The sequence below is a fragment of the Barbus barbus genome (assembly GCF_936440315.1).
Source record: "Barbus barbus genome assembly, chromosome: 13".
Taxonomy (NCBI): Eukaryota; Metazoa; Chordata; class Actinopteri; order Cypriniformes; family Cyprinidae; genus Barbus; species Barbus barbus.
Window position 1 is genome coordinate 19,589,332 of NC_136741.1, and position 20,389 is coordinate 19,609,720.

General features: G+C 36.3%; 2 protein-coding genes across 3 annotated transcripts; one reads left to right on the forward strand and one right to left on the reverse strand.

Annotated features, from left to right (window-relative positions):
* The first annotated feature begins 38 nt into the window (after positions 1–38).
* On the forward strand, positions 39–9,821 carry LOC306879558 (origin recognition complex subunit 1-like). The gene is made up of 18 exons (XM_079432590.1): positions 39–221; positions 751–869; positions 1,068–1,195; positions 1,291–1,463; positions 1,770–2,148; positions 2,928–3,153; positions 3,730–3,792; positions 4,508–4,609; positions 6,032–6,266; positions 6,392–6,498; positions 6,871–6,972; positions 7,070–7,241; positions 7,351–7,458; positions 8,120–8,269; positions 8,376–8,495; positions 8,652–8,821; positions 8,954–9,041; positions 9,155–9,821. Exons 2-18 carry the CDS (start codon positions 772–774, stop codon positions 9,347–9,349), a joined length of 2,616 nt encoding a protein of 871 aa, XP_079288716.1. The 5' UTR covers positions 39–221; positions 751–771; the 3' UTR covers positions 9,350–9,821.
* On the reverse strand, positions 9,480–20,212 carry mpl (MPL proto-oncogene, thrombopoietin receptor). 2 transcript variants are annotated; one of them, XM_079432592.1, is made up of 13 exons: positions 19,752–20,187; positions 19,389–19,503; positions 19,004–19,182; positions 18,754–18,905; positions 18,520–18,655; positions 16,222–16,333; positions 15,976–16,133; positions 14,372–14,514; positions 14,045–14,204; positions 11,903–11,984; positions 11,501–11,588; positions 11,158–11,248; positions 9,480–11,019 (listed from the first exon to the last, which is right to left on the reverse strand). In XM_079432592.1, exons 1-13 carry the CDS (start codon positions 19,921–19,923, stop codon positions 10,790–10,792), a joined length of 1,818 nt encoding a protein of 605 aa, XP_079288718.1. In that variant the 5' UTR covers positions 19,924–20,187; the 3' UTR covers positions 9,480–10,789. The 2 variants fall into 2 exon arrangements, with proteins under 2 accessions (XP_079288718.1, XP_079288717.1); XM_079432591.1 differs by having other exon boundaries at positions 9,480–11,248; positions 19,752–20,212.
* Between the last annotated feature and the right edge of the window lie 177 nt (positions 20,213–20,389).

Genomic DNA, 20,389 nt, shown 5'->3' on the forward strand with positions numbered 1-20,389 from the left:
CGTAAGAATAAGCTGTATTTTGCTGTCCAATCAAAAACACCTCATACGTCATCTGCGCGCGAAAGAGTTGTGTGATTGTTCTCTGTAACTATTTTGTAAGATGTGTTCAACTTTATATATACATTAATTAATATTTCGGAGCGTTTAAGTGAGACGGAATACTGTTACTTATTAATTAGTTTAATAAGGAGATTTGATACGGTTGCAGAAATTATCGGCTGGTGAGTAAGAAAGAAAGAGAGGTGCTGGGGATTTAAAGTTGTGTAACTTAACTTACATAGTGAATTTTGATGTTTGATACCTTATATAAAGAAGACGTGTTTTTTTAATTTATTTATTCATAGCTCTCCCTGATATATTTTTGCCTTTTCTGTAAAAACTAAATCAATAATAATATTTAAAAGCTACCTTAGTTTTATTCCTGGTCGCAGTTTAAACCAGATAGAAAACTGCGAAGTTGTTTAGCTGGCCAAGTACAAGTTTAGAGTAAAGTTATTTTCTTAATGTCAGGCATTAAATATAATAATAAAAGTTCCAAATTCTACAATTTTATATTTAATTACATTATGTATTTGTGTGTGTGTGTGTGTGTGTGTATATGTGTATATGTGTGTATATATATATATATATACGCGCGCACAAACTTTTTTAAAATAATTTTTTCAGTATCTTTTTTTCCTGGTTGCCATTGTTACTGGTTTCACTATTAATGACATAATATTAAATACATAATCGATGCTATGCTTACAGACCTCATATCAGACCTGCACAATGAGCCGCTACATCACAAGACTGAGAATGAGAAGAACCTACAAATGGAATGGGAGACCAATTGGTGAAGACAGGAAGCTGAAAAGGCAATACTTTGAGTAAGTGTGCTTACCACATTAAATCAAATCACAAATGTAATTTGATTCTGAGGCTTTGTGAGTGAGAGTAGTCTCTATAAAATGTTTTTTTTTTTTTATTAGATCCCATCTCCTTATCCAGTAGTAATGGAAATTCAAATGGTCAAAAGATGTTTTAACCCAGATTTTAACAGCAATAATGCTTTGATCCTCACACAGATCCATGTCCATTTCTGTGGAGGGAAAGACAGAAGATGCAACTGTGTCTTTAGGCCAGTACATTTTGATTGAGGGCGATGACGATGACAATCCCTTTGTGGCACGACTTCGCAAACTATACACTGATGGTAGGAATATGCCCCGTTTTTATGCAAAATGTGTATATTTGCATGCATTCTGAGTCACAGTAACCTGTGTTGGCTTATGTAACATTTGTACCAAGATTCAGGAAAGACGAAGACCGCAGTAGTGCAGTGGTTTGTGCGGATGTGTGAAGTACCTCAGAATAAACGCAAGCTCTTGAGCAGAGATCCCCATCCACAAGAGATATTTTTCTACCAGGACCACTCTTGTGATAATGAGGTGGATGGAGAGACCATTCTCGGAGCAGTACAGGTAAGCTAGCATGGTTGTAGGTTTTAAATTATGAAGGGATTGCTCATATTTGTACAAGATGAATGTGCATCGCACTACGATCAAAAAATGCATGTGTAGTTGATTCAAATTATTTATCCTATTTTTTTTAAATATAAAAAAAATAATTATTTGATAAAAGTATTTACTATTATGTTTTTTTATTATATGTGATTTAAAATGGCATTTATATAATGCCATTTAATATGATTATTTTAAGTAACGTTAATAATAATAAATTATTTTATTTCCATTATGTCCATTAATAATTCATAACTTTGATTCTAGGTTGAGTATGTCCCAGCTGAGGATTCTTTCCCAGAGGGAAAGCGCAAAGACATACTATTTGTCAAACTCTTGTGGGATACCAAATCCTTCAGAGTGTTGGATCCTGAGCTGATGCAGTCCCCTCAGAGCCCTAAATCTCCCCCGCCATCTTCACAGGGCCCTCAGACTCGTGCTCTTCCAACCCCAGACCCCTCGGTAATGAAACGGGTCATGTCAGGCACTCTCACCCGTGGCAGCATGAGCACCGGCAAAATGATCTGCAGTGAAGCAGAGTCTCTTCACTCTGCCTCCAAACTCTCTGCAGCTAAAGCTCTTAGTGCAAAGAGGAGAAGCCGAGTTTCCTCTGGGCCACATGTTCGCAAGAAGCTGGACTTGTGCAGTGAGTGGCATCCATCTGCATATATTTTGCTTTTAAAAAGGAAAACATTTTTTAATTAGTAGGTAATTAACTGCATCCAAGATGTAGATGAGTTCGTTTCTTTATCAGAACAGATTTGGAGAAATTTAATGGCATCTCTTGCCCACCTGGGGATCCTCTGCAGTGAATGAGTGCCGCCAGAATAAAAATTCAAACACCTGATAAAAACATCACTATAATCCAGAAGTAATTCACACAACTCCAATGTATTATGAATCGAAAAGCAAAGTGTTTTTAATAAACAAATTACCACAATTAAAGCAATATATCTTTAAACCAAAATAACAATCCATAATCTATAATAGCACTTCCTCTTGTAAAAATCCATCACTTGTTGTCCTCTCACATCAAAATCCACCGACATAGTTGTTAAGAACTGTTTTGGACAGTTTTTGCGTATAAATGGTGATTGATTTGTGCATATTTCTCTCCTGATTTATACGAGACAGCTTATTTTTTTCCTTGAGAAAGAAATGTTATGGATAAAGAACTCTTATTTTATCTGGAAGCAACAGTTTGAAGTAAAAAAGGAGTTAAAAAATGGTGGATTTGTTTATTACAAACATGCTTTTTGCTTCAAAAGACATTAATTGATAGACTAGAGTTATGTGGATTACTTGGTGAGCAAATGTTATTTTGTGTGAACTAAAGAGCCACTGTTCTTTATGGGGGGACTATTCCTTTAATGGTTTCAAAAGCACCAAACTGAACTGACCTGTGTTTCTCTTACATTATGGTAGGTCCAACTAAAAGCATGTCCCGAGATGATGTTCTGGGGGAGATTCTTGATGAACACACAGAGAAGAAGCTGACGTCTAAGTTGAACACGTCTCCAACGGGTCGCATCTCCCTTTCTATTAGACTAACTCCACTAAATCCTAATGAGGAGGAGCGTGTCTCTCCTCTGTCCTCACACAGCCCAGATAAGCCCAAACTGACTGCACATGACAAAGACGATGCAATCAGGTACATCTATTTACATTGGAAATGATGTATTGGTTCGTTATGGTCTTATATATGGCTTAGTACTTCTACTTAGTACTGTGCTGATCGTTTTAGTTAGAAATAAGCAAACCTGTTTTGTTCTTCACACGTTGAAGACTTAATATCCTATATCTAAATAAAACTAAACTATAAGTAGAGTCTAGTTATAAAAGTCCTGCTGCCCTCCTAGTGTCTTTCTTGGGGTGCAGCCAGTTGGGGATGATCCAGAGCCACTAATTAGCACAAACAGAACTCCCCGGAAGAGAGAGGCAACCCCTAGGAGAGCAGGTCTAAGAGGCCTGAAGTGAGTCATGTTTCTCTATTGCTCCACAGAGGGGACAAAGACTCATTTTTTTCTGGATGGGTTTTGGCTGTCTTTATTAAACACAAAGGTGTTATGTGGCTTTATTAATTTTTTTCACACTTAATGCATTGTTTGAGCACACAACTACTTTCATCCAGACCAGTGTACTGGTGGCCCCTGCTTCACGTTCTTTATGCATTGATATAATATAATGATATAATGCATTGATCTATAAATGTGTTTTTTCAAACAAGGGCAAGAACTCCATCCAGGAGGAAACATTCAGCTGCACACAGAGAACCAGCACTGGCTGCTTTGTAAGTGTTGCAATTGCCTATTGTGATATTGCAATGAAAAACAATGTTGTGAAGTTTTGTCTACAGGTTTTATAAATTGAAAACATTTTAATCAGTTGACCAGTGGGGGGCGGCATATAACTTAAGTTTGTTTTGTCATAATTTAATGGCACTCATCCATGACCAGTTCTTGAGGCAAGCAGACAAATTTCTCAACAGCCATGTTTAAAAATTCTTTCTGAATGCACATGATGTTTTATTTGAATTATATCTGTTACATTGTAAGGTGCATTTAAACTTGATTGGTTAGGGGCATGTAATTGTAACTTGCAATGATATTAAAATCTGTTACATGTGACACGTTTGGAGAAAAACTGAGACTTTTAGCTGCATCACTAATAATTGAAAAAACTATTTGTTTTATTAATTCAATTCAGCAGGCATGCTCATGTTGTTGGGAAAACATGACTTTTGCCTTGTTACCTGTAGTAGTGAATAAGAGGCATGTACTGTGCAGTGTGTAAAACGCTGACCTGCTTTGGCATTTAAGTTCCTATGGCACCATTTGGACAGTTCGACCTTATTTCCTATCTTAAGTTATTGCATTTATCTCTTATATGATCTCGCAATGGTGTGAGAGTAATAGATTGTGGTTAAACCTGGCATGCATGCATACTACTTGTCATAGTGTTATTTTTTCCTCTCTCTCTTCATATTCCTTTTAACAAACTGATAGAGCTGAAGAGGAGCATGCAGATTCACCTATCCAGACTGCTGCCACTCCTCGCTCTAAAAGGAAATCTGCCCAACTTGTGTCCTCACGCATCAGAAAGCAGCTGTAGGTCCCACTAAGGCTGTGAATCTGTGAATTAAAATACACACACATACATACATACATGCATGCATACTTGGGGCTGTTCACACAGGATGCTTGCATTCAAGCTGCATTGTCTAACTCAATGTTGTTTTGCATTTGATTAATCTACAGGTACATCTCAATAAATTAGATTGTCGTGGAAAAGTTCATTTTTTTCCATAATTCAACTCAAATTGTGAAACTCGTGTATTAAATAAATTCAACGCACACAGACTGAAGTAGTTTAAGTCTTTGGTTCTTTTAATTGTGATGATTTAGGCTCACATTTAACAAAAACCCACCAATTCACTATCTCAACAAATTAGAATACTTCATAAGACCAATAAAAAAAAAAAACATTTTTATTGAATTGTTGGCCTTCTGGAAAGTATGTTCATTTACTGTATATGTACTCAATACTTGGTAGGGGCTCCTTTTGCTTTAATTACTGCCTCAATTCAGTGTGGGATGGAGGTGATCAGTTTGTGGCACTGCTGAGGTGGTATGGAAGCCCAGGTTGCTTTGATAGCGGCCTTCAGGTCATCTGCATTGTTGGGTCTGGTGTCGCTCAACTTCCTCTTGACAATACCCTATAGATTCAAGCAACATGGATTCTTTGCCTCTCCACTCTTCCTCCAGACTATGGGACCTTGATTTCCAAATGAAATTCAAAATTTACTTTCATCTGAAAAGAGGACTTTGGACCACTGAGCAACAGTCCAGTTCTTTTTCTACACAGCCCAGGTAAGACGCTTCTGACATTGTCTCTGGTTCAGAAGTGGCTTGGTAGCCCTTTTCCTGAAGACGTCTGAGCGTGGTGACTCTTGATGCACTGACTCCAGCTTCAGTCCACTCCTTATGAAGCTATCCCAAGTGTTTGAATCGGCTTTGCTTGACAGTATTCTCAAGCTTGCGGTCATCCTTTTCCTACCCGAATTCTTCCTTCCAGTCAACTTTGCATTTAATATGCTTTGATACAGCACTCTGTAAACAGCCACCCCTTTCAGTAATGACCCTCTGTGACTTACCCTCTTTGTGGAGGGTGTCAATGTTCGTCTTCTGGATCATTGCCAAGTCAGCAGTCTTCCCCGTTATTGTGGCTTCAAAGAACAAGAGATACCCGGAATTTATACTGTAGGGATGGTCATTTATTGAAACTCAAATGTAAATATTCTAATATTTTGAGATACTGATTTTTCACTTTCATCAGCTGTAAGCTCTAATCATCAAAATTAAAAAAAAAAACTTTTGAAATGTTTTACTTTACAAGTAATGAATCTAAAATATATGAAAGTTTCACTTTTTGAAATAACTTGCAAGAAAAAATGAACTTTCACAACATTATAATTTGAGATGCGCCTGTACTTTTAATTAAATGATCCATGTTATTATCTGTTTTTACAGAATTTTATTTGGCAACAAGGTTGACCTGCTGTCAGATGGTGAGGATGGTGATGATGATGACTGCTTTGTACCTACTAAAACTGATCTGCAGAGTAGCAGCGATGAGGAAGAGGAGGCAAAGATTGACAACGAGGATGAGCTTATAATAAAGAAGCGTAGAGGATCCCGAACACCCCGGTCTACAGAGAAAACCTGTGTCTCTGCTAGAACCCCACGGAAAACACCCAGCAAGAAGGTTCAAAGAAGTTGATTTTTGCTATGTCTTCATGCTAGCAGTTAAAGTGCCTTCACAAAACCAAATCTATATTTCAGATGAAGATAACACTGGATGTGGCATTTATCTTTTAATTTTAACTCCAGACTGCTCCAGCCACCCCACGTACACCACGTCATGCCACTCCCAGCATACCCAGCAGAAGTGCTCCAGCCAGGAAGCCAGGGAATGTTCTGGAAGAAGCACGGGCACGGTAAGCAACTCCACAGACTATAGTCCCATAAAGTTGTTTGTTTAACCAGCACAATTATACATTTACATTGTTTAAATGTTTGGAATAAATGGAATTTTAGAATATATTTAAATAAAAATTGATTTTAAACTGTAATATGTCACAGTAGTACAGTTTTACTATATATATATATATATATATATATATATATATATATATATATATATATATATATATATATATATATATATATATATATATATATATATATATATATATATATATATATATATATATATATATATATATATATATATATATATATATATATATATATAATATTATTATTATTATTATTTTTTTTTTTAATTCAATGTTTTATTTTTGCAACAGGTTACATGTTTCCTCTATTCCTGAGTCTTTGCCGTGTCGAGAACAAGAGTTCCAAGACATCTACAACTTTGTAGAGAGTAAAGTTATTGATGGCACTGGAGGGTAAGGTTCAGATTTAGCATCCATCTTTTTTTTTCATAAAGGTCATAAAAGGTTTTTTACAAAAAAAAAGTTCATAAAGTTAATGTTTCTTCTGCAGGTGTATGTATATCTCAGGTGTTCCTGGTACTGGTAAAACTGCAACAGTACATGAGGTGATCCGGTCCCTTCAGCAGTCTGCTGAACAAGATGAGATCCCTCACTTCCGCTTCATCGAGATCAATGGCATGAAAATGACAGACCCACACCAGGCTTATGTACAAATACTGCAGGTCTGTATGCTGCCTCCTCCCCTATAATTTTGACACAATTTTCTCCTTTTTTTTTAATAGTCTTATGTAGTATTTTCTATGAGTTTATGCTCTGATTCTGCTCTGGTAGAAACTAACTGATCAAAAAGCAACACCTGATCATGCAGCTGCACTACTGGAGAAACGCTTCAATGCTCCTGCACCCAAAAAAGAGACAACTGTGCTTCTAGTAGACGAGGTGAGACATTTGTTACTAGTGACACTAATAACGTCATCTATGTTGCATGTTTCTAGCTAATCGTTTATTGTGATTAGCTGATCCAAATCAGTCTAGATTAGTCAGGTTCTCAACCTTTTTGAGTTGAAAGGCCCCCAACCTCCTGTTGGCCAACACAATATTCAAAGCCCCCCATCCCATAATTGCTATGACATTTTCAGTATTCTTTCTGTAATTTATAAAGCTGCTTGTTTTCAAACTTTTTTTATAAACTGATTAAATTCATTTAATGATTTCAGAAGTTTCAAGAACTGTATGCTCTTCAATAAAAACAATAGTTATTGAGGGAAAATAAGAAATAGGATTTGAGTTGGTATCTTTGTGATTTATCAATGTAATTATTTTTTAATTGTTCTGCATGTCCCAAAAACCAGCTTGACCTTAAGCTCATTCAAAGCTTGTTTTTTTCCCCCTCAAATACTGCTGGAAAATATTTTTGTCATTCAGATATTGGTCTTTACCATGACATCTTTTTTTTTTTTTTTAGTTTCTTTTATTCTGCTCATTTCCTGTCAATCATTGGGTTATTTGTACTTTAAATATTATATCTGTGCAATCCTCTCCAATCTGAAAGAATATATATTTTTATGCCTCATCTCTTTTTATTACATTTTTTTTTCAGCTTGACCTCTTGTGGACCCGTAAACAAAATGTGATGTATAACTTGTTTGATTGGCCAACAAGGCGCAACGCTCGTCTGGTGGTTCTTACCATTGCAAACACTATGGATTTGCCTGAGAGGATCATGATTAACCGTGTTGCCAGTCGACTGGTAAAACCATTTTACAACATAGAGATGCCAGTCAGTTTTGATTGAAAGGACTTTGGCTGCTGCAAATAATGGAAATAAAACACAAATGTCATTTGTTTATCTTCAGGGACTAACAAGAATGTCCTTCCAGCCATATACCTTTAAACAGCTACAACAGATCATCACATCGAGACTGAACAGAGTGAAGGCTTTTGAGGAAGATGCTCTCCAGCTTGTCTCAAGAAAGGTGTGAAACCATGTTATCTTGGGCATTGTGGGTTACCTATTGAGCACTCTAATGGTCTCTGTACTTATTTTGGGCTACAAGATGTTATTAATTTAAATGTACATATGGTCATCTCATGTTATTATGATGTATCGATAAGAGATTGTGGTCTTCTAGGTGGCAGCGCTTTCAGGTGATGCACGACGTTGCCTTGATATCTGCAGACGGGCCACAGAGATTTGTGAGCACACTGGAAGTCAGAAGAACGGCAGTGGATTGGTGGGGATGAGTCATGTGATGGAGGCTTTGGATGAGATGTTCTCCTCTTCCTATATTGCAGCTATCAGGTGAAAAGAAAAGTGAAAGAACTATGAACTATCATCAGTTATATGCTCATTGTTCCTTAAAGTAATAAAAAAACTAAATGTAGTAATTCGGCTCCAATCAGACTTTCATTCTTTTTAATGTTGTTATTGTAGATGTGCTTCTGTTCAGGAGCAGCTTTTCCTGAGGGCTGTTATTGCAGAGTTTCGTCGACTGGGTTTAGAAGAGGCCACTTTCCAACAGGTAGTTAACTTATAACAACCCTCATTCTAATCATGATCTATATTATACTAAATAAAATTTCAGGAATTGTATAACCTAAAAGAATGAGTGTATGTTTATTTTGTTCTCCACAGGTGTTTGTTCAGCACCAGGCTCTGTGTCGTGTTGAGGGTTTGCAGCCGGTGAGTGTGTCTGAAGGACTGGCCGTCTGTCAGAGACTGGGTTCCTGTCGCCTGCTTCTCCTTGAGGGAAGCCGCCTGGACCTGTTTCTCCGTATCCGACTCAATGTTAGTCAGGACGATGTGCTTTATGCATTGAAGGCTGACTAAAACTCGGCAACCTGTGTGGATCCCCACTGGGTCTGTCCACTTTTTGGACAGTCAGTGAGCAGATTTTACCTGGAGCTTCACAGTTAAATCCTTATAAATGTAATGTGAGATATTGTCCCAAGTGTGTTTTGAATAAATTATAAATTTTTAATGCTTAAAATTATATGTGTAGTTCTATAAATAAGTTTTAATTGTACATTTTGTGTTTTCGCCACATTTGTGCTTTAGGTCAGGTCTTTCAGTTCACTCTTTAATGCATTTAGAATATTTTCACAAAGGCTTTATTCTGAAGCAGTTTTTATGTATTTTAGTGTGGGAAAGCAAGACTCACACATTTGTTGTTTATTATTTAATTACTGTCAGGGAAAAAATTTAAATTTTTCATAATATGCATCAAAATGTTTCAGATTTTACTTGTGTGATGTCTTGATACAATAAAGTTATTGACTGATCAGACCTGATCATGAGACATAAATTGCTTCTTAATCAGTGTTACAGACAACATATTACAAATATAACAAGCATAATAATTACTAAAGATTGATTAAAACATAGCAAAAATGTATAACATCAGTTTAAGGAATATTCAGGGTTAAATCACACACTTGAGCACTATACAAAATACCAATAACATCCTTAACAAAAAAGAAAAGTTACTTTTTTTTTTTTTTTTTTTTTTTTTTTTAGGTATTGCAATAACACTTACCCATCATGTTAACATGAGACTGGTGTGATAAATGTTTTTACCAACATTGTCTGTGCAAAGTGCAACCTTTAACTTTACCATATAAACCTGTTAGCATTTGTATGATATCAATTTAAACGCCAAGAAAAAATCAATTATACTCCACAAACAGGAATTATGAACACAACCAAGATGTTCATTAATAAAAGTACTCCCACAACTTTAAAGCTAAAATTTCAAATATTTCACTGAAGAACCTGAAAGCTTCTACAAAGAATACAAATGTCACATTTTTGTTCTTGAAGCCACAAAATTACCCCACAGACATCCATTAATGAACATGTTTGAGTTTGCAAACCGATAAGCAAGTTGAACTTTGATGACATGCCATTGATGGTTGTTTTCTATTTGTAAACTAAAGTTATATTTCATCTGAAATATGCAATTTTTTATATGATCCACATTCACTTTCATATCTTCGAAGGTCTTTTGCAAGCCAGTGGTCGGACATTTGGCATGTCTAGATAATCTTGAATGTTTTGGTTTGTGGTATGATGAAACTTAAGTACAGTTCCTTCTTACTGATGATTAAGGTTTATGCATTGAACAATCTCCACTTAACATGTCTGTGCCTTAAGGTCTCACATGCTGCTTCTCTCATTCCAAAGAAACTTTGAATTTGTGAGTAAGGTTTCATCCAAAACTTTATAAAAATATATACATGCTTATGAGCTTAATTTATGACAAATTGAACCTCACTCTCCACTTGCTTCATACGCTATTGCTGTGATCTCCATATTGGTATACTGGCGACAGGCTGAGTGATACTCTTCAAGATCAGACTGTTCTGCCAGAAGGAGATAGGAATGGTTGAGAATATTTGTGCTGCATTCTGGGAAGGTGGTAGAACAGGTACTTGGGCAAGAGTGTAGTTTTTCATTAGCCAGATGAGATAAAGCAGCATCCCCATACACATAGTCATTCCCTGTAAAGCATGGGATCATATCATTGTTCAAAATGACATAATCTTGAGCCATCTCCAAATCCTCTCTGAAATTCTCCTTATTTTTTACATCAGCTAAGAAGCCACGATCAAGGAGAGAAAGACAGGTGGACTTCTTACAGAATTTTACTGAAGTTTCTTTCTCGGGCAGAATCTCCAATACTGAAGTCGCAGTGTCATCGTCACATTGCTTGATGTTGAATGTTGGCTCCTGAATTGAAGACAGTATAATGACTAACATGAGAAACACCCTAAAAAAATATTTTGTTTAAATTCTAAATAAATCATGCTTTAATTTGCACATTTTTTTAAAATTGCCACAGAAAAATTTTATACTTTTTTTTTTTTTTTTTTTTTATAAAAAAGCATGCTAATAACAGGTTAATTAATTATATTTTTAAAAAAGTAGTTTTAAAATTAAAATTTTCTCTAATTCAAAATTATTAAAGCAGATATTAATTACCCAATGTGATCCACTGATATCGGTCAGAAAGCTTTCCAGCACCTTGTTAAGGTTTGGGACTGATGGCCACAAGGACTTTTTGAACTTCCTAATAGAATGAAAACAGGACATATTTTACATTTCTTTGTATTCTTTACATACACCCTAAAAATACTGGGTTAAATACATCCCAGCACTGGGTAAAATATGGACAAACTCAGCGATTGCGTTGTTTAGACCCAGCGGTTGGGATACTGCCCAGAAGATTGGGTTAAACATTTAACCCAACTGTTGGTTGAAAACAACCCAGCATGTGTTCTGTACAATACTTACCCAGCACTGGGTTGTATTTAACCCAGCATTTTTTAGAGTGTGTATCAACACATAGTGTATTCTAGAGTAATTAGGAGAGAATTACATTACCGTAAGTATCTGGAGAAGAAAGAGATCATTGCAGAAGCAATGATAAGCAGAGCCACTGGTATACAGACAATGAAGATCCACTCTGTGATAATAAATGAAATGGTTTAACCCTTAAAGACCTAGAATATTTTTGGGGCACCTGACGCCTGCATTTTAGTTTTTTAAGACCTATTCTATCAGTCAGCATGAAGTGCCATATATCACTATAAACAGGAGAACTTGAAGTTTCAGTCTAGCTAATTTAAAGTCACAATTTACCTTTTGTTTTCTCTAAGAATTAATGAATTTCCAGAATTTTAAGAAAAACGCAAGCCACAATTGGGAGTTTTTTTTATGTGTGCTCAAACTGAAACACCTGAAGTTTGGATTTTTTTTCTTTAGAAAGTTGTATCTGGGTGTTTTACACTTACAAATAAATTTTTGTCTACATAGAACATTCCCCCAAGCAAATTATAGCCGTTTATTACAATACTGTTTAAAGCGATTTTCAGTGAAAAAACGGGTCTAATAGTTTACTGACAATATAGTTGTGTCAGTATATAAAAAACGTTTAGAGAGTAAAGAAAATGGAGTCAGTGTTATATAATAACAAAACACAGTAAAAAAGTCACTTTTTAGAGAAATATATCGATCTGAGTATGAACAACAACAGACACGAACGGTGCAGCTAGTAAAAACAATTGCACAAATTCTTCTGCAACAAAAATACAAACAGTTAAAATGATTCACAAACTACACAAAATGAGTGAAAAATATACAGAGTGCAACAGAAAAAAAAAGATCTTTATGAACTATATAATTATTATTTACATAATATAAATAATAAATGGATCGATCCGCTGGCTGTACTATTCCAGTGCTTTATCCAATATGTACCACTCAGGGCCGTCGCTAGTGGGGTGAAAGGTGGTGACGATTATAGGGGCCCACGGCTGAGGGGGGGGTCCCCCAGCGATCTCAACCGACTGGCTAAGGCCAGCCTAAAAAGACGCTCAGTTGACGGGCCACTGCTGCGCGTCGTCACGAAAGCTTATCATTTGGACTCTTTTTAAGCCTTGCCAATTTAAACATTCAAAAGAGTTTAAAGCATTCAAACAAAAGATGCAGAAAAGCTGAACTGAGTGCTTGTGTGCCTGCTCGGTGCGCACGCAGAGAGCAGCATCTCACAGACAGCAAGACCGAACCAAAGTCTCTTTAAGACAAGTCATGTCACTCGGCGGCCATCTTTGAAACGTCTCTTGGGCATCTAGCTCCTAGAACTTTGTATGGGGAAACATCAAATTCTCCAAAACTGTTCACTAAGCTTACGATTAAATTTCATATTTGAAATCACCAATGAAATCGGACAACAACTGTGTCATAAATGTTGTTTCTTTTGCTCAAATAGCGTTATAAAAAGCTTATTTCTCAGGCTAGATCAGCCAGTGTGCATGTGCAGTCCTGAGCGCGCGTCTCAGAGCGCTGAATGTTTCTATATTACTATTCAGTTTCTGTACCTGGACACCTACACTCCTGAAAAAACTTAAACATTGTGTAAATAGCACAAATAAATAATAAGAATGAACATACAAATTAAAAAATTTCAAACAGGGCCCACTGGTACAATCTGCACCGGGGCCCCGCAAACCCCAGCTACGGCCCTGGTGCCACTGTCTCATCCTTATTTTTGGTTTGTTTTATGTTAAAGTACTCATACCGTGTGTTTTTCTGTGCTTTTTCAGAGAGTTCTCTCATGCAAATGTGTTATTTTGTCTTTGTTTTCATGTACGCACGTACGACAGACTTTACTTTCACTTTGCATTTGTTTAAATTTCCAATGAAAAATACCAAACGGTAAAAACCTATGTTTATTGGTTGAATATGGAACAATCTGGGCATGGGGGTGGGACTAAGCGTCAACAATCGTTTCTGTTTGGCTCAGAGGGTCGAAATGCATTGGTTTCTTCTGACGAAGCAATGTTGTCAAAATGTGATGACGTAATCACGTATACTACGGAGTTTCTGAATATTACAACACTTTTTAAAGCATTCAGATAGGATTAGCGGTTCAAAAGTTATGAAACATTTAAGAACAATAGTTATCTCGGTTTAAGTTTCAGAGTTGCTAAGCATTGTTCTTGATTCAGAGTCAGAAATGTCTACCTTTGCCTAAAGGTAAGAGGGCGGTGAGAGGTTTTGACCAGTCACTCCAGTCTCCACTGTACATTGATCCATTGGGTTGGGTTCGAACCTGGATAGTGTATTGACTCCCTCTGTGTACATCCAAGCAAGTGCTGGTCTTGGAACTGGGTGTTGTAAAATCCTACCAGAGAATTTAGTTTCAACGTGTTATGTGGCTATTTAACACATCTGAATGAAGAAAGTCATTAAATAACTGATTTAAATGTGTTATATCCATCTGTCCACTATCAGTGAACACTGAACTATTTAAATGCACTGAATTTCTCATTTCACGTGATTGAAACTCACCTTCCACTCACTCTCTCCTTCCCGCTGGTATCGGATCTGGTACTTTAGATACTGCGAGATCTTTAAAAAGGGTGGATCCCATGTCAAACAAAGCCGACCTTCCTCAGGCTGTGCCTTCAGACCTTCTGGAGGCCTTGTCTGGACTGTCAAAAACAGCATAGAGACAGACCAAAAGGCTTTCAACTGTTGTTGTCATTATGATATAATGATGTCAATAACAATTTAAGAAGAATTAAAAATTAGCATTTTGAGTGCATTTTACCCTTACAAAAAAGTGCTGTGGTACAGTGCTGGTAGGCTTAGATACCATGAAACTCTGAGGTGAAGGAGACCTCGCATGGTTGCAACACTTTTTGCTTTGTGTCTGTAACCCTGTGGTTTTTTTAGTCATGTGTCTGAAATTTTGATATCATTTTCTCACATCTGCGACAAGTTATGCTGAAAAACAGAGGCGTCATTCCCATTGAGAGTGAGGGGGCACGTGCCTCCTCAGATTTTTGAGCCTAGTGGATTCTGAATGCAACTTCAAAAGACAAAAAAATAGCGAATAATATTTTCTATATTTGATACAATCACACCAGCGTGATTAAATCGATCAGCACGTCATATCATCAGCTGCTAAATTCAAATCTGTGTTTGCTGTGCCAGAGCGTTTTTACAGCACTGCGCATTATAAGCAATCACACACGATGCTGTTGAGCGTATGAATGTAATGGTAGATCAGAGGTGTTCAGATGAGTTATAGCTGAAATGCTGCTGCTTTCTTCACTCGCTCACTGACTGAATACAGGAGAATTCTCTCGTTAGAAACAATAAAGTGCAGATGTGTGTATGAATCTGTAAGTAATAGCCTATATTAGTTTCACAGTGTAAACAGCTTCAGTGATTTTAATGGGAGTTTTTGAGACTGTTTGATTTCTAGACTGTCAGGGAAAATGTTCTTTGATAATGTAAATGTTCTTTGCTCTTCTGTACAATGAAAGTGTTATGATAAGTAGCCTAACCTAACTTACAATGTTTTATTCATATTAACTTTCAATGTTAAATTCACATTAAATATAAAGTCAGTCGTATTAAAACTATGTTATGGCATGACGCCCATATCTGTTACTTAAGTAAACAGACAGGTTGTTATGCATAGTTAATAGATTACATTATTAGGTTACTTTGACCATTGCCCACTATAGATCAATTAACAATCTATAAAGGTGAGAATCAAGATATAGTTAATGCGTTTGGGAATGTTCCGAATAAAAAGGGAAAAAAATAAAATAAAACATAAGTGCTGCTGTGTGTCACATGACGACCCCTCCCCCACCTGTGCCCCCTCAAAAATAATGAGTGCATGACGCCCCTGCTGAAAAATACAACTTATTCCTAACTGTGTAGATAAATGTCAAATACATGCTATTGCACATAACAAATGAACAAATAGGAGAATTTTATATAAAATCTGCAATCAAGACGAAATGAAATATTGAATAGAAAGTCTCCCCTACCATCATGTATTCACATAGCACTAAATTGTTACAATAATCAAGTACCATTATATTTACATGGTACTTTGCTCAGTTTATAGGTATTTATTTTTATTTTTTACTTACTGCTGCTGTTCATACTGAAAGTTTCTGAATAAAACGTTCGACCGAATGGTTCCAATCCAACGCGGAGGTAAAACTGATAGACACTGGACTCTTGCCCATTCAAGACACATTGATGGACAGTGTCTCTGGAACACAACTTCCAACTATCCCACAGACTTCTGAAACACCAGACAAGAAGGACTGCAGTTAACAAACCAAACTAACTGCTATGCTGGGATTTCTATGTGACATAACAAAACATGACACCTGTTTATTTGTCTGTAGTGGAAGCTGTATGTGCAGTCATCATAAATGTCTCCTCTCCATTGGCATAATACTTGATGCAGATCTGGAGTGTGGCACCGCAACTTTATGTCACCTGAAAATTAGCCAGATACTGAAAGGTGACTGGACATTTTACTGTTATTTTACCAAGGTAAATTTCTTTGCTTGTAGTAGGGGATTGATCACCTGAAAATGAACATGGTCATAAATTAATCACTCTCATGTTCCAAATGTCCATGACACATTTTTTTTAATGGACCGCAAAAGAGATAACCAGAATGACAGCTTCAGTCACCATTCACTTTCATTATAAGGGAAAAAATTTTAAGAAAGTGAAAGAGTTCCCAACATTTTGTCTAACATTGTGTCACTGAAAAAAATGTCTAATTGACTTAGTTTACCAACACCAACTAAAACAAGCACTACATCTAATAAAAGAGTGCAAATTTTACAGAACCTTCATATTTAATGGAATTTAATTATTTGTAGATTAGATTTAATAGATTGCAATTTTTGTAACAGGTTTGCAAAATGTGTCAAATACATGTTTGGACTGAGTTTGCAATTTTGACCAACAGCTGCTAATATGGTGATGTGGTGTTATGAGTGCTTCGAAGCAGTGAATCATTTTGCAAGGAAAATGGTCCAATTGATTCAGACTTTAGAAAACCTTTGCTTCTCGCATCACTATTAATGCGGGGGAGACGTTTGTTTTTAAAGTTTGTCACATTAATTTTGCTTGTCAAGCAGTAGAAATTAAACTAGATATCCACGAGCAAAACTGTATTTTACACTTTGTCTGAGTTGTGCCTGTGAAATAATGTTGGATAGACAGAAAATCTTATGACGGAGGCAACGATTATTCTTTTGTTTTCTGTAAAACCTTTGCGAAGATTGCCACACCATTTAGACACTAACATGATTTTTCGGCATCAGTGTATTATTGTGGTATAATTCCCCTAAATGCCACATTAAAAACCAACTGGTTCCTTTGTTAGTCAGACATTTTTCCTTTCTGGGCAGTTTTGGCACGAATAAGCTTGCAACAAATTATATTACAATATATAATATTAAAGTTTAGTATATTATATACTGCACAACAGTTCTTTCTAGTTCGCGAATCTGATTAGCTGAGAGGAGTGCTATATTCTAGTGATAACAGAGCTCCAACTGTTTCACCGTTTGTATCACTCCGCTTGCAGTATTTCTCACAGCGAGTGTCATATGAGTGAGTCAGCAGTAAAGACTTATTGAAAGAGACTGAAACAAAGTTGTAAACAAGGAAGTTATTTTTTACTTTCAACAACACCTTGTAAGACACAGCCCAGAGCAGTGCTGTCATTGGAAATCATCCCAAACAGATGAAAGGATAGTCAGACAAAGATATTGCTTTCCTCAGCAGACATTCAAACTAATGTTTTATTGTTAATATGAGATTGAGCTGAAGAATGAATGCTGTATCAGATGCAGGAAATCACACTCACTCAATCCATCTCTCTCTCTCTCTCTCATAATACTCTACTCTATATAATACAGTGAGCTTTTAATATAGTAATACAATAAGTTTTCAATGAAGCAACTCAATGTTCCTTTGTTACTTGCTTCTTATGTATTGACGTACTCGTGCCGTTGAATTGTTGTATAAATGCAATATCATAAATGAGCAATATCACACAAGTAGCAGTGTGATATGGCTGTATATCGGCACGCTATGATTACCTACGGCCGAATCAAAGCCGTGCCGCTATACAGACATATCACACTGCTACTCGTGTGATATTGCTAATTTATTATCAAATATAGTAAACATAACATTTTAATATATTGTATCAAGACTAGTGCTGTCAAATGATTAATTGCGATTAATCACATCCAAAACAAAAGTTTTTGTTTACATAATATATGTATATGAGCTGTGAATATTTATTATGTATATATATATAAATACACACACATGCATGTGTATATATATATATATATATATATATATATATATATATGTGTGTGTCTGTGTGTGTGTGTGTGTGTGTGTGTGTAAAATGTTATGTTTATATATTAAATATATTTATATATATATATATTATATATATAAATTTATATATATATATTTAAATATAGTTGTGTTGATGCTAAATGAGGAAACAATCCTGCATTTCATTAAATCCAGACTTGAATAGTTGAATAAAAGTAGGCTAATTGGAAATATGGCAGAGATCACACAGTATCAAGCGTCTAAATAAAGGTTGGTGACGCTCACACCACACTCTTTTCAGCTCTCACCTGCTCTTTGTGGCACCATAGCTGTTACAGGACTTGACCAGTCACTCCAAAAAACACCTCCAGGCTTGACTCTCATTTGCACTGTGCAGTTCTCTCCTGCGACCAGAGACACAAGCTTATGGGAGTGTTTTGACACCTATGAAGAGTGAGTGTAGACTGCATTTAGTAAATGAACTGCTTATCTATATACTATTCACACAGTAATATTGTGATAAGGGTCTATGTCAGACTCACCGGTTTAACTGTGTTTGATGTGTTTTTGGATCTGTAACGAATTTCATACTGCATGTTCATTGGAAATTGTTTTATTTTTTTCCATTCAACTAACATTTGGCCCACGTCGCCAGTTAGATGAAGGGAAATATTTGTTGGAGGATACAGAAAAACTTGGAGAAAGACAAACAGATATATTTCATTTTAATTCAGACACTATCAAGAATAAAAACGTCAAAGTAAATTGCTGTTGTTCTCCTGTTGCACTTACGCTGATCCTCCACACTGACTTCGCGATTGTAGATGGTTGTGTTGGTGTCTCTGTCTATCACTCTTAGGCGCATCTCGACATACACGAAGACGTCACTTGATGGGAATGTGCAAATATGCAGGACCTTTTTCTCCTCATAAGTTTGTTGTTTCACATTACATTTTTTTTCTTCTGCTGATCTGTATGATAGAAAGATGTTTGCTTGAAGCAGTTCCTCATCCACCATGGGTGATACATCCCCACATCTCATAATTTTTCAACTTTTAAAAAAATCTATTCTTCAGTGACCTAACAGACTCAACTTTACAGTAAATGATCCATTAATTTGAATTTAAGCTTAATATACAGTACAAGATGAAAGTATTTAAAAAGTCCTTATTCATACATTTCGTAGAAAAAATAATAGGACTTTCCAGCAGGTGCTTCCCAAAAGCAAGTGAAGGCTTCTAGATCCCTGGTGAAACATTTTGGGTCCTTATCCATAGCCAAGAGAGAAAAATCTGAGAATGAAAAAATATTCCATGTAGCTACAGTACTAATGAAATGCACAGTTTCATCTAGCATTCACTGAAGATTTTACACTTTGCTCTACTAAATGCACCCTCAACATTCATGTCTTGAATTAACACTTTTTTTCACTACTAAAACACAACTAGAACAGCTATAACAACTCTTCAGCAGAATTAACTTAACATAAAATAGATACGTGCACAATCAACTAAAATAAAAACAGACTCTTGTGTCTTACCTTGCTTTGAAAGGTAAAGCTCTAAATGCACCTGCTTGATCAGACAGGAAAGAAGTATCCACCAGGTGAGTGCTGAATCCATCATGTACACAGGGCATCCATACATATGACTTTTTAAATCTCTAGATATGTTAGTGTTCAGTAGAGGGCGGGGAGATTGGTAGGTGGTCATCAGAAGTGGTTGCACTGGGGATTGAGGCAGGCACCCGGACTGACAAAGCACTTCATATTTAACACCCTTGCTCTGACAAATTATAATTTAGAGTTCCTTTTATGGTACTGCGTCTTTCAAACCATGAGAAGTGCAATATTAAAATTTCTGTCTAGAGTGCGGTTATGATAAAACATACCCATGAAATTGGGTAAAATGTGAACATACTGATGCTTTTGACTATATATATTTGTATGTTAAAGGCAGCTTGGTTCATCGACCAACAAAAGAAAGTAGCTAGATGTATATTATTAAATGCAATACTTGACTGTGGAGTTTAAGGGTGGGGGGGTCTGATGAGTGTGTGTGAATTGGAGGAAACTGAGTTGCCATACCCTGACTGACAGCTCCTGGTCCTGTGGTAGAAAAGGAGGAAATACTCTTGACAGATCAGCAAGCTGCAGCAGGGAAAGGGCCTGACCTCAAC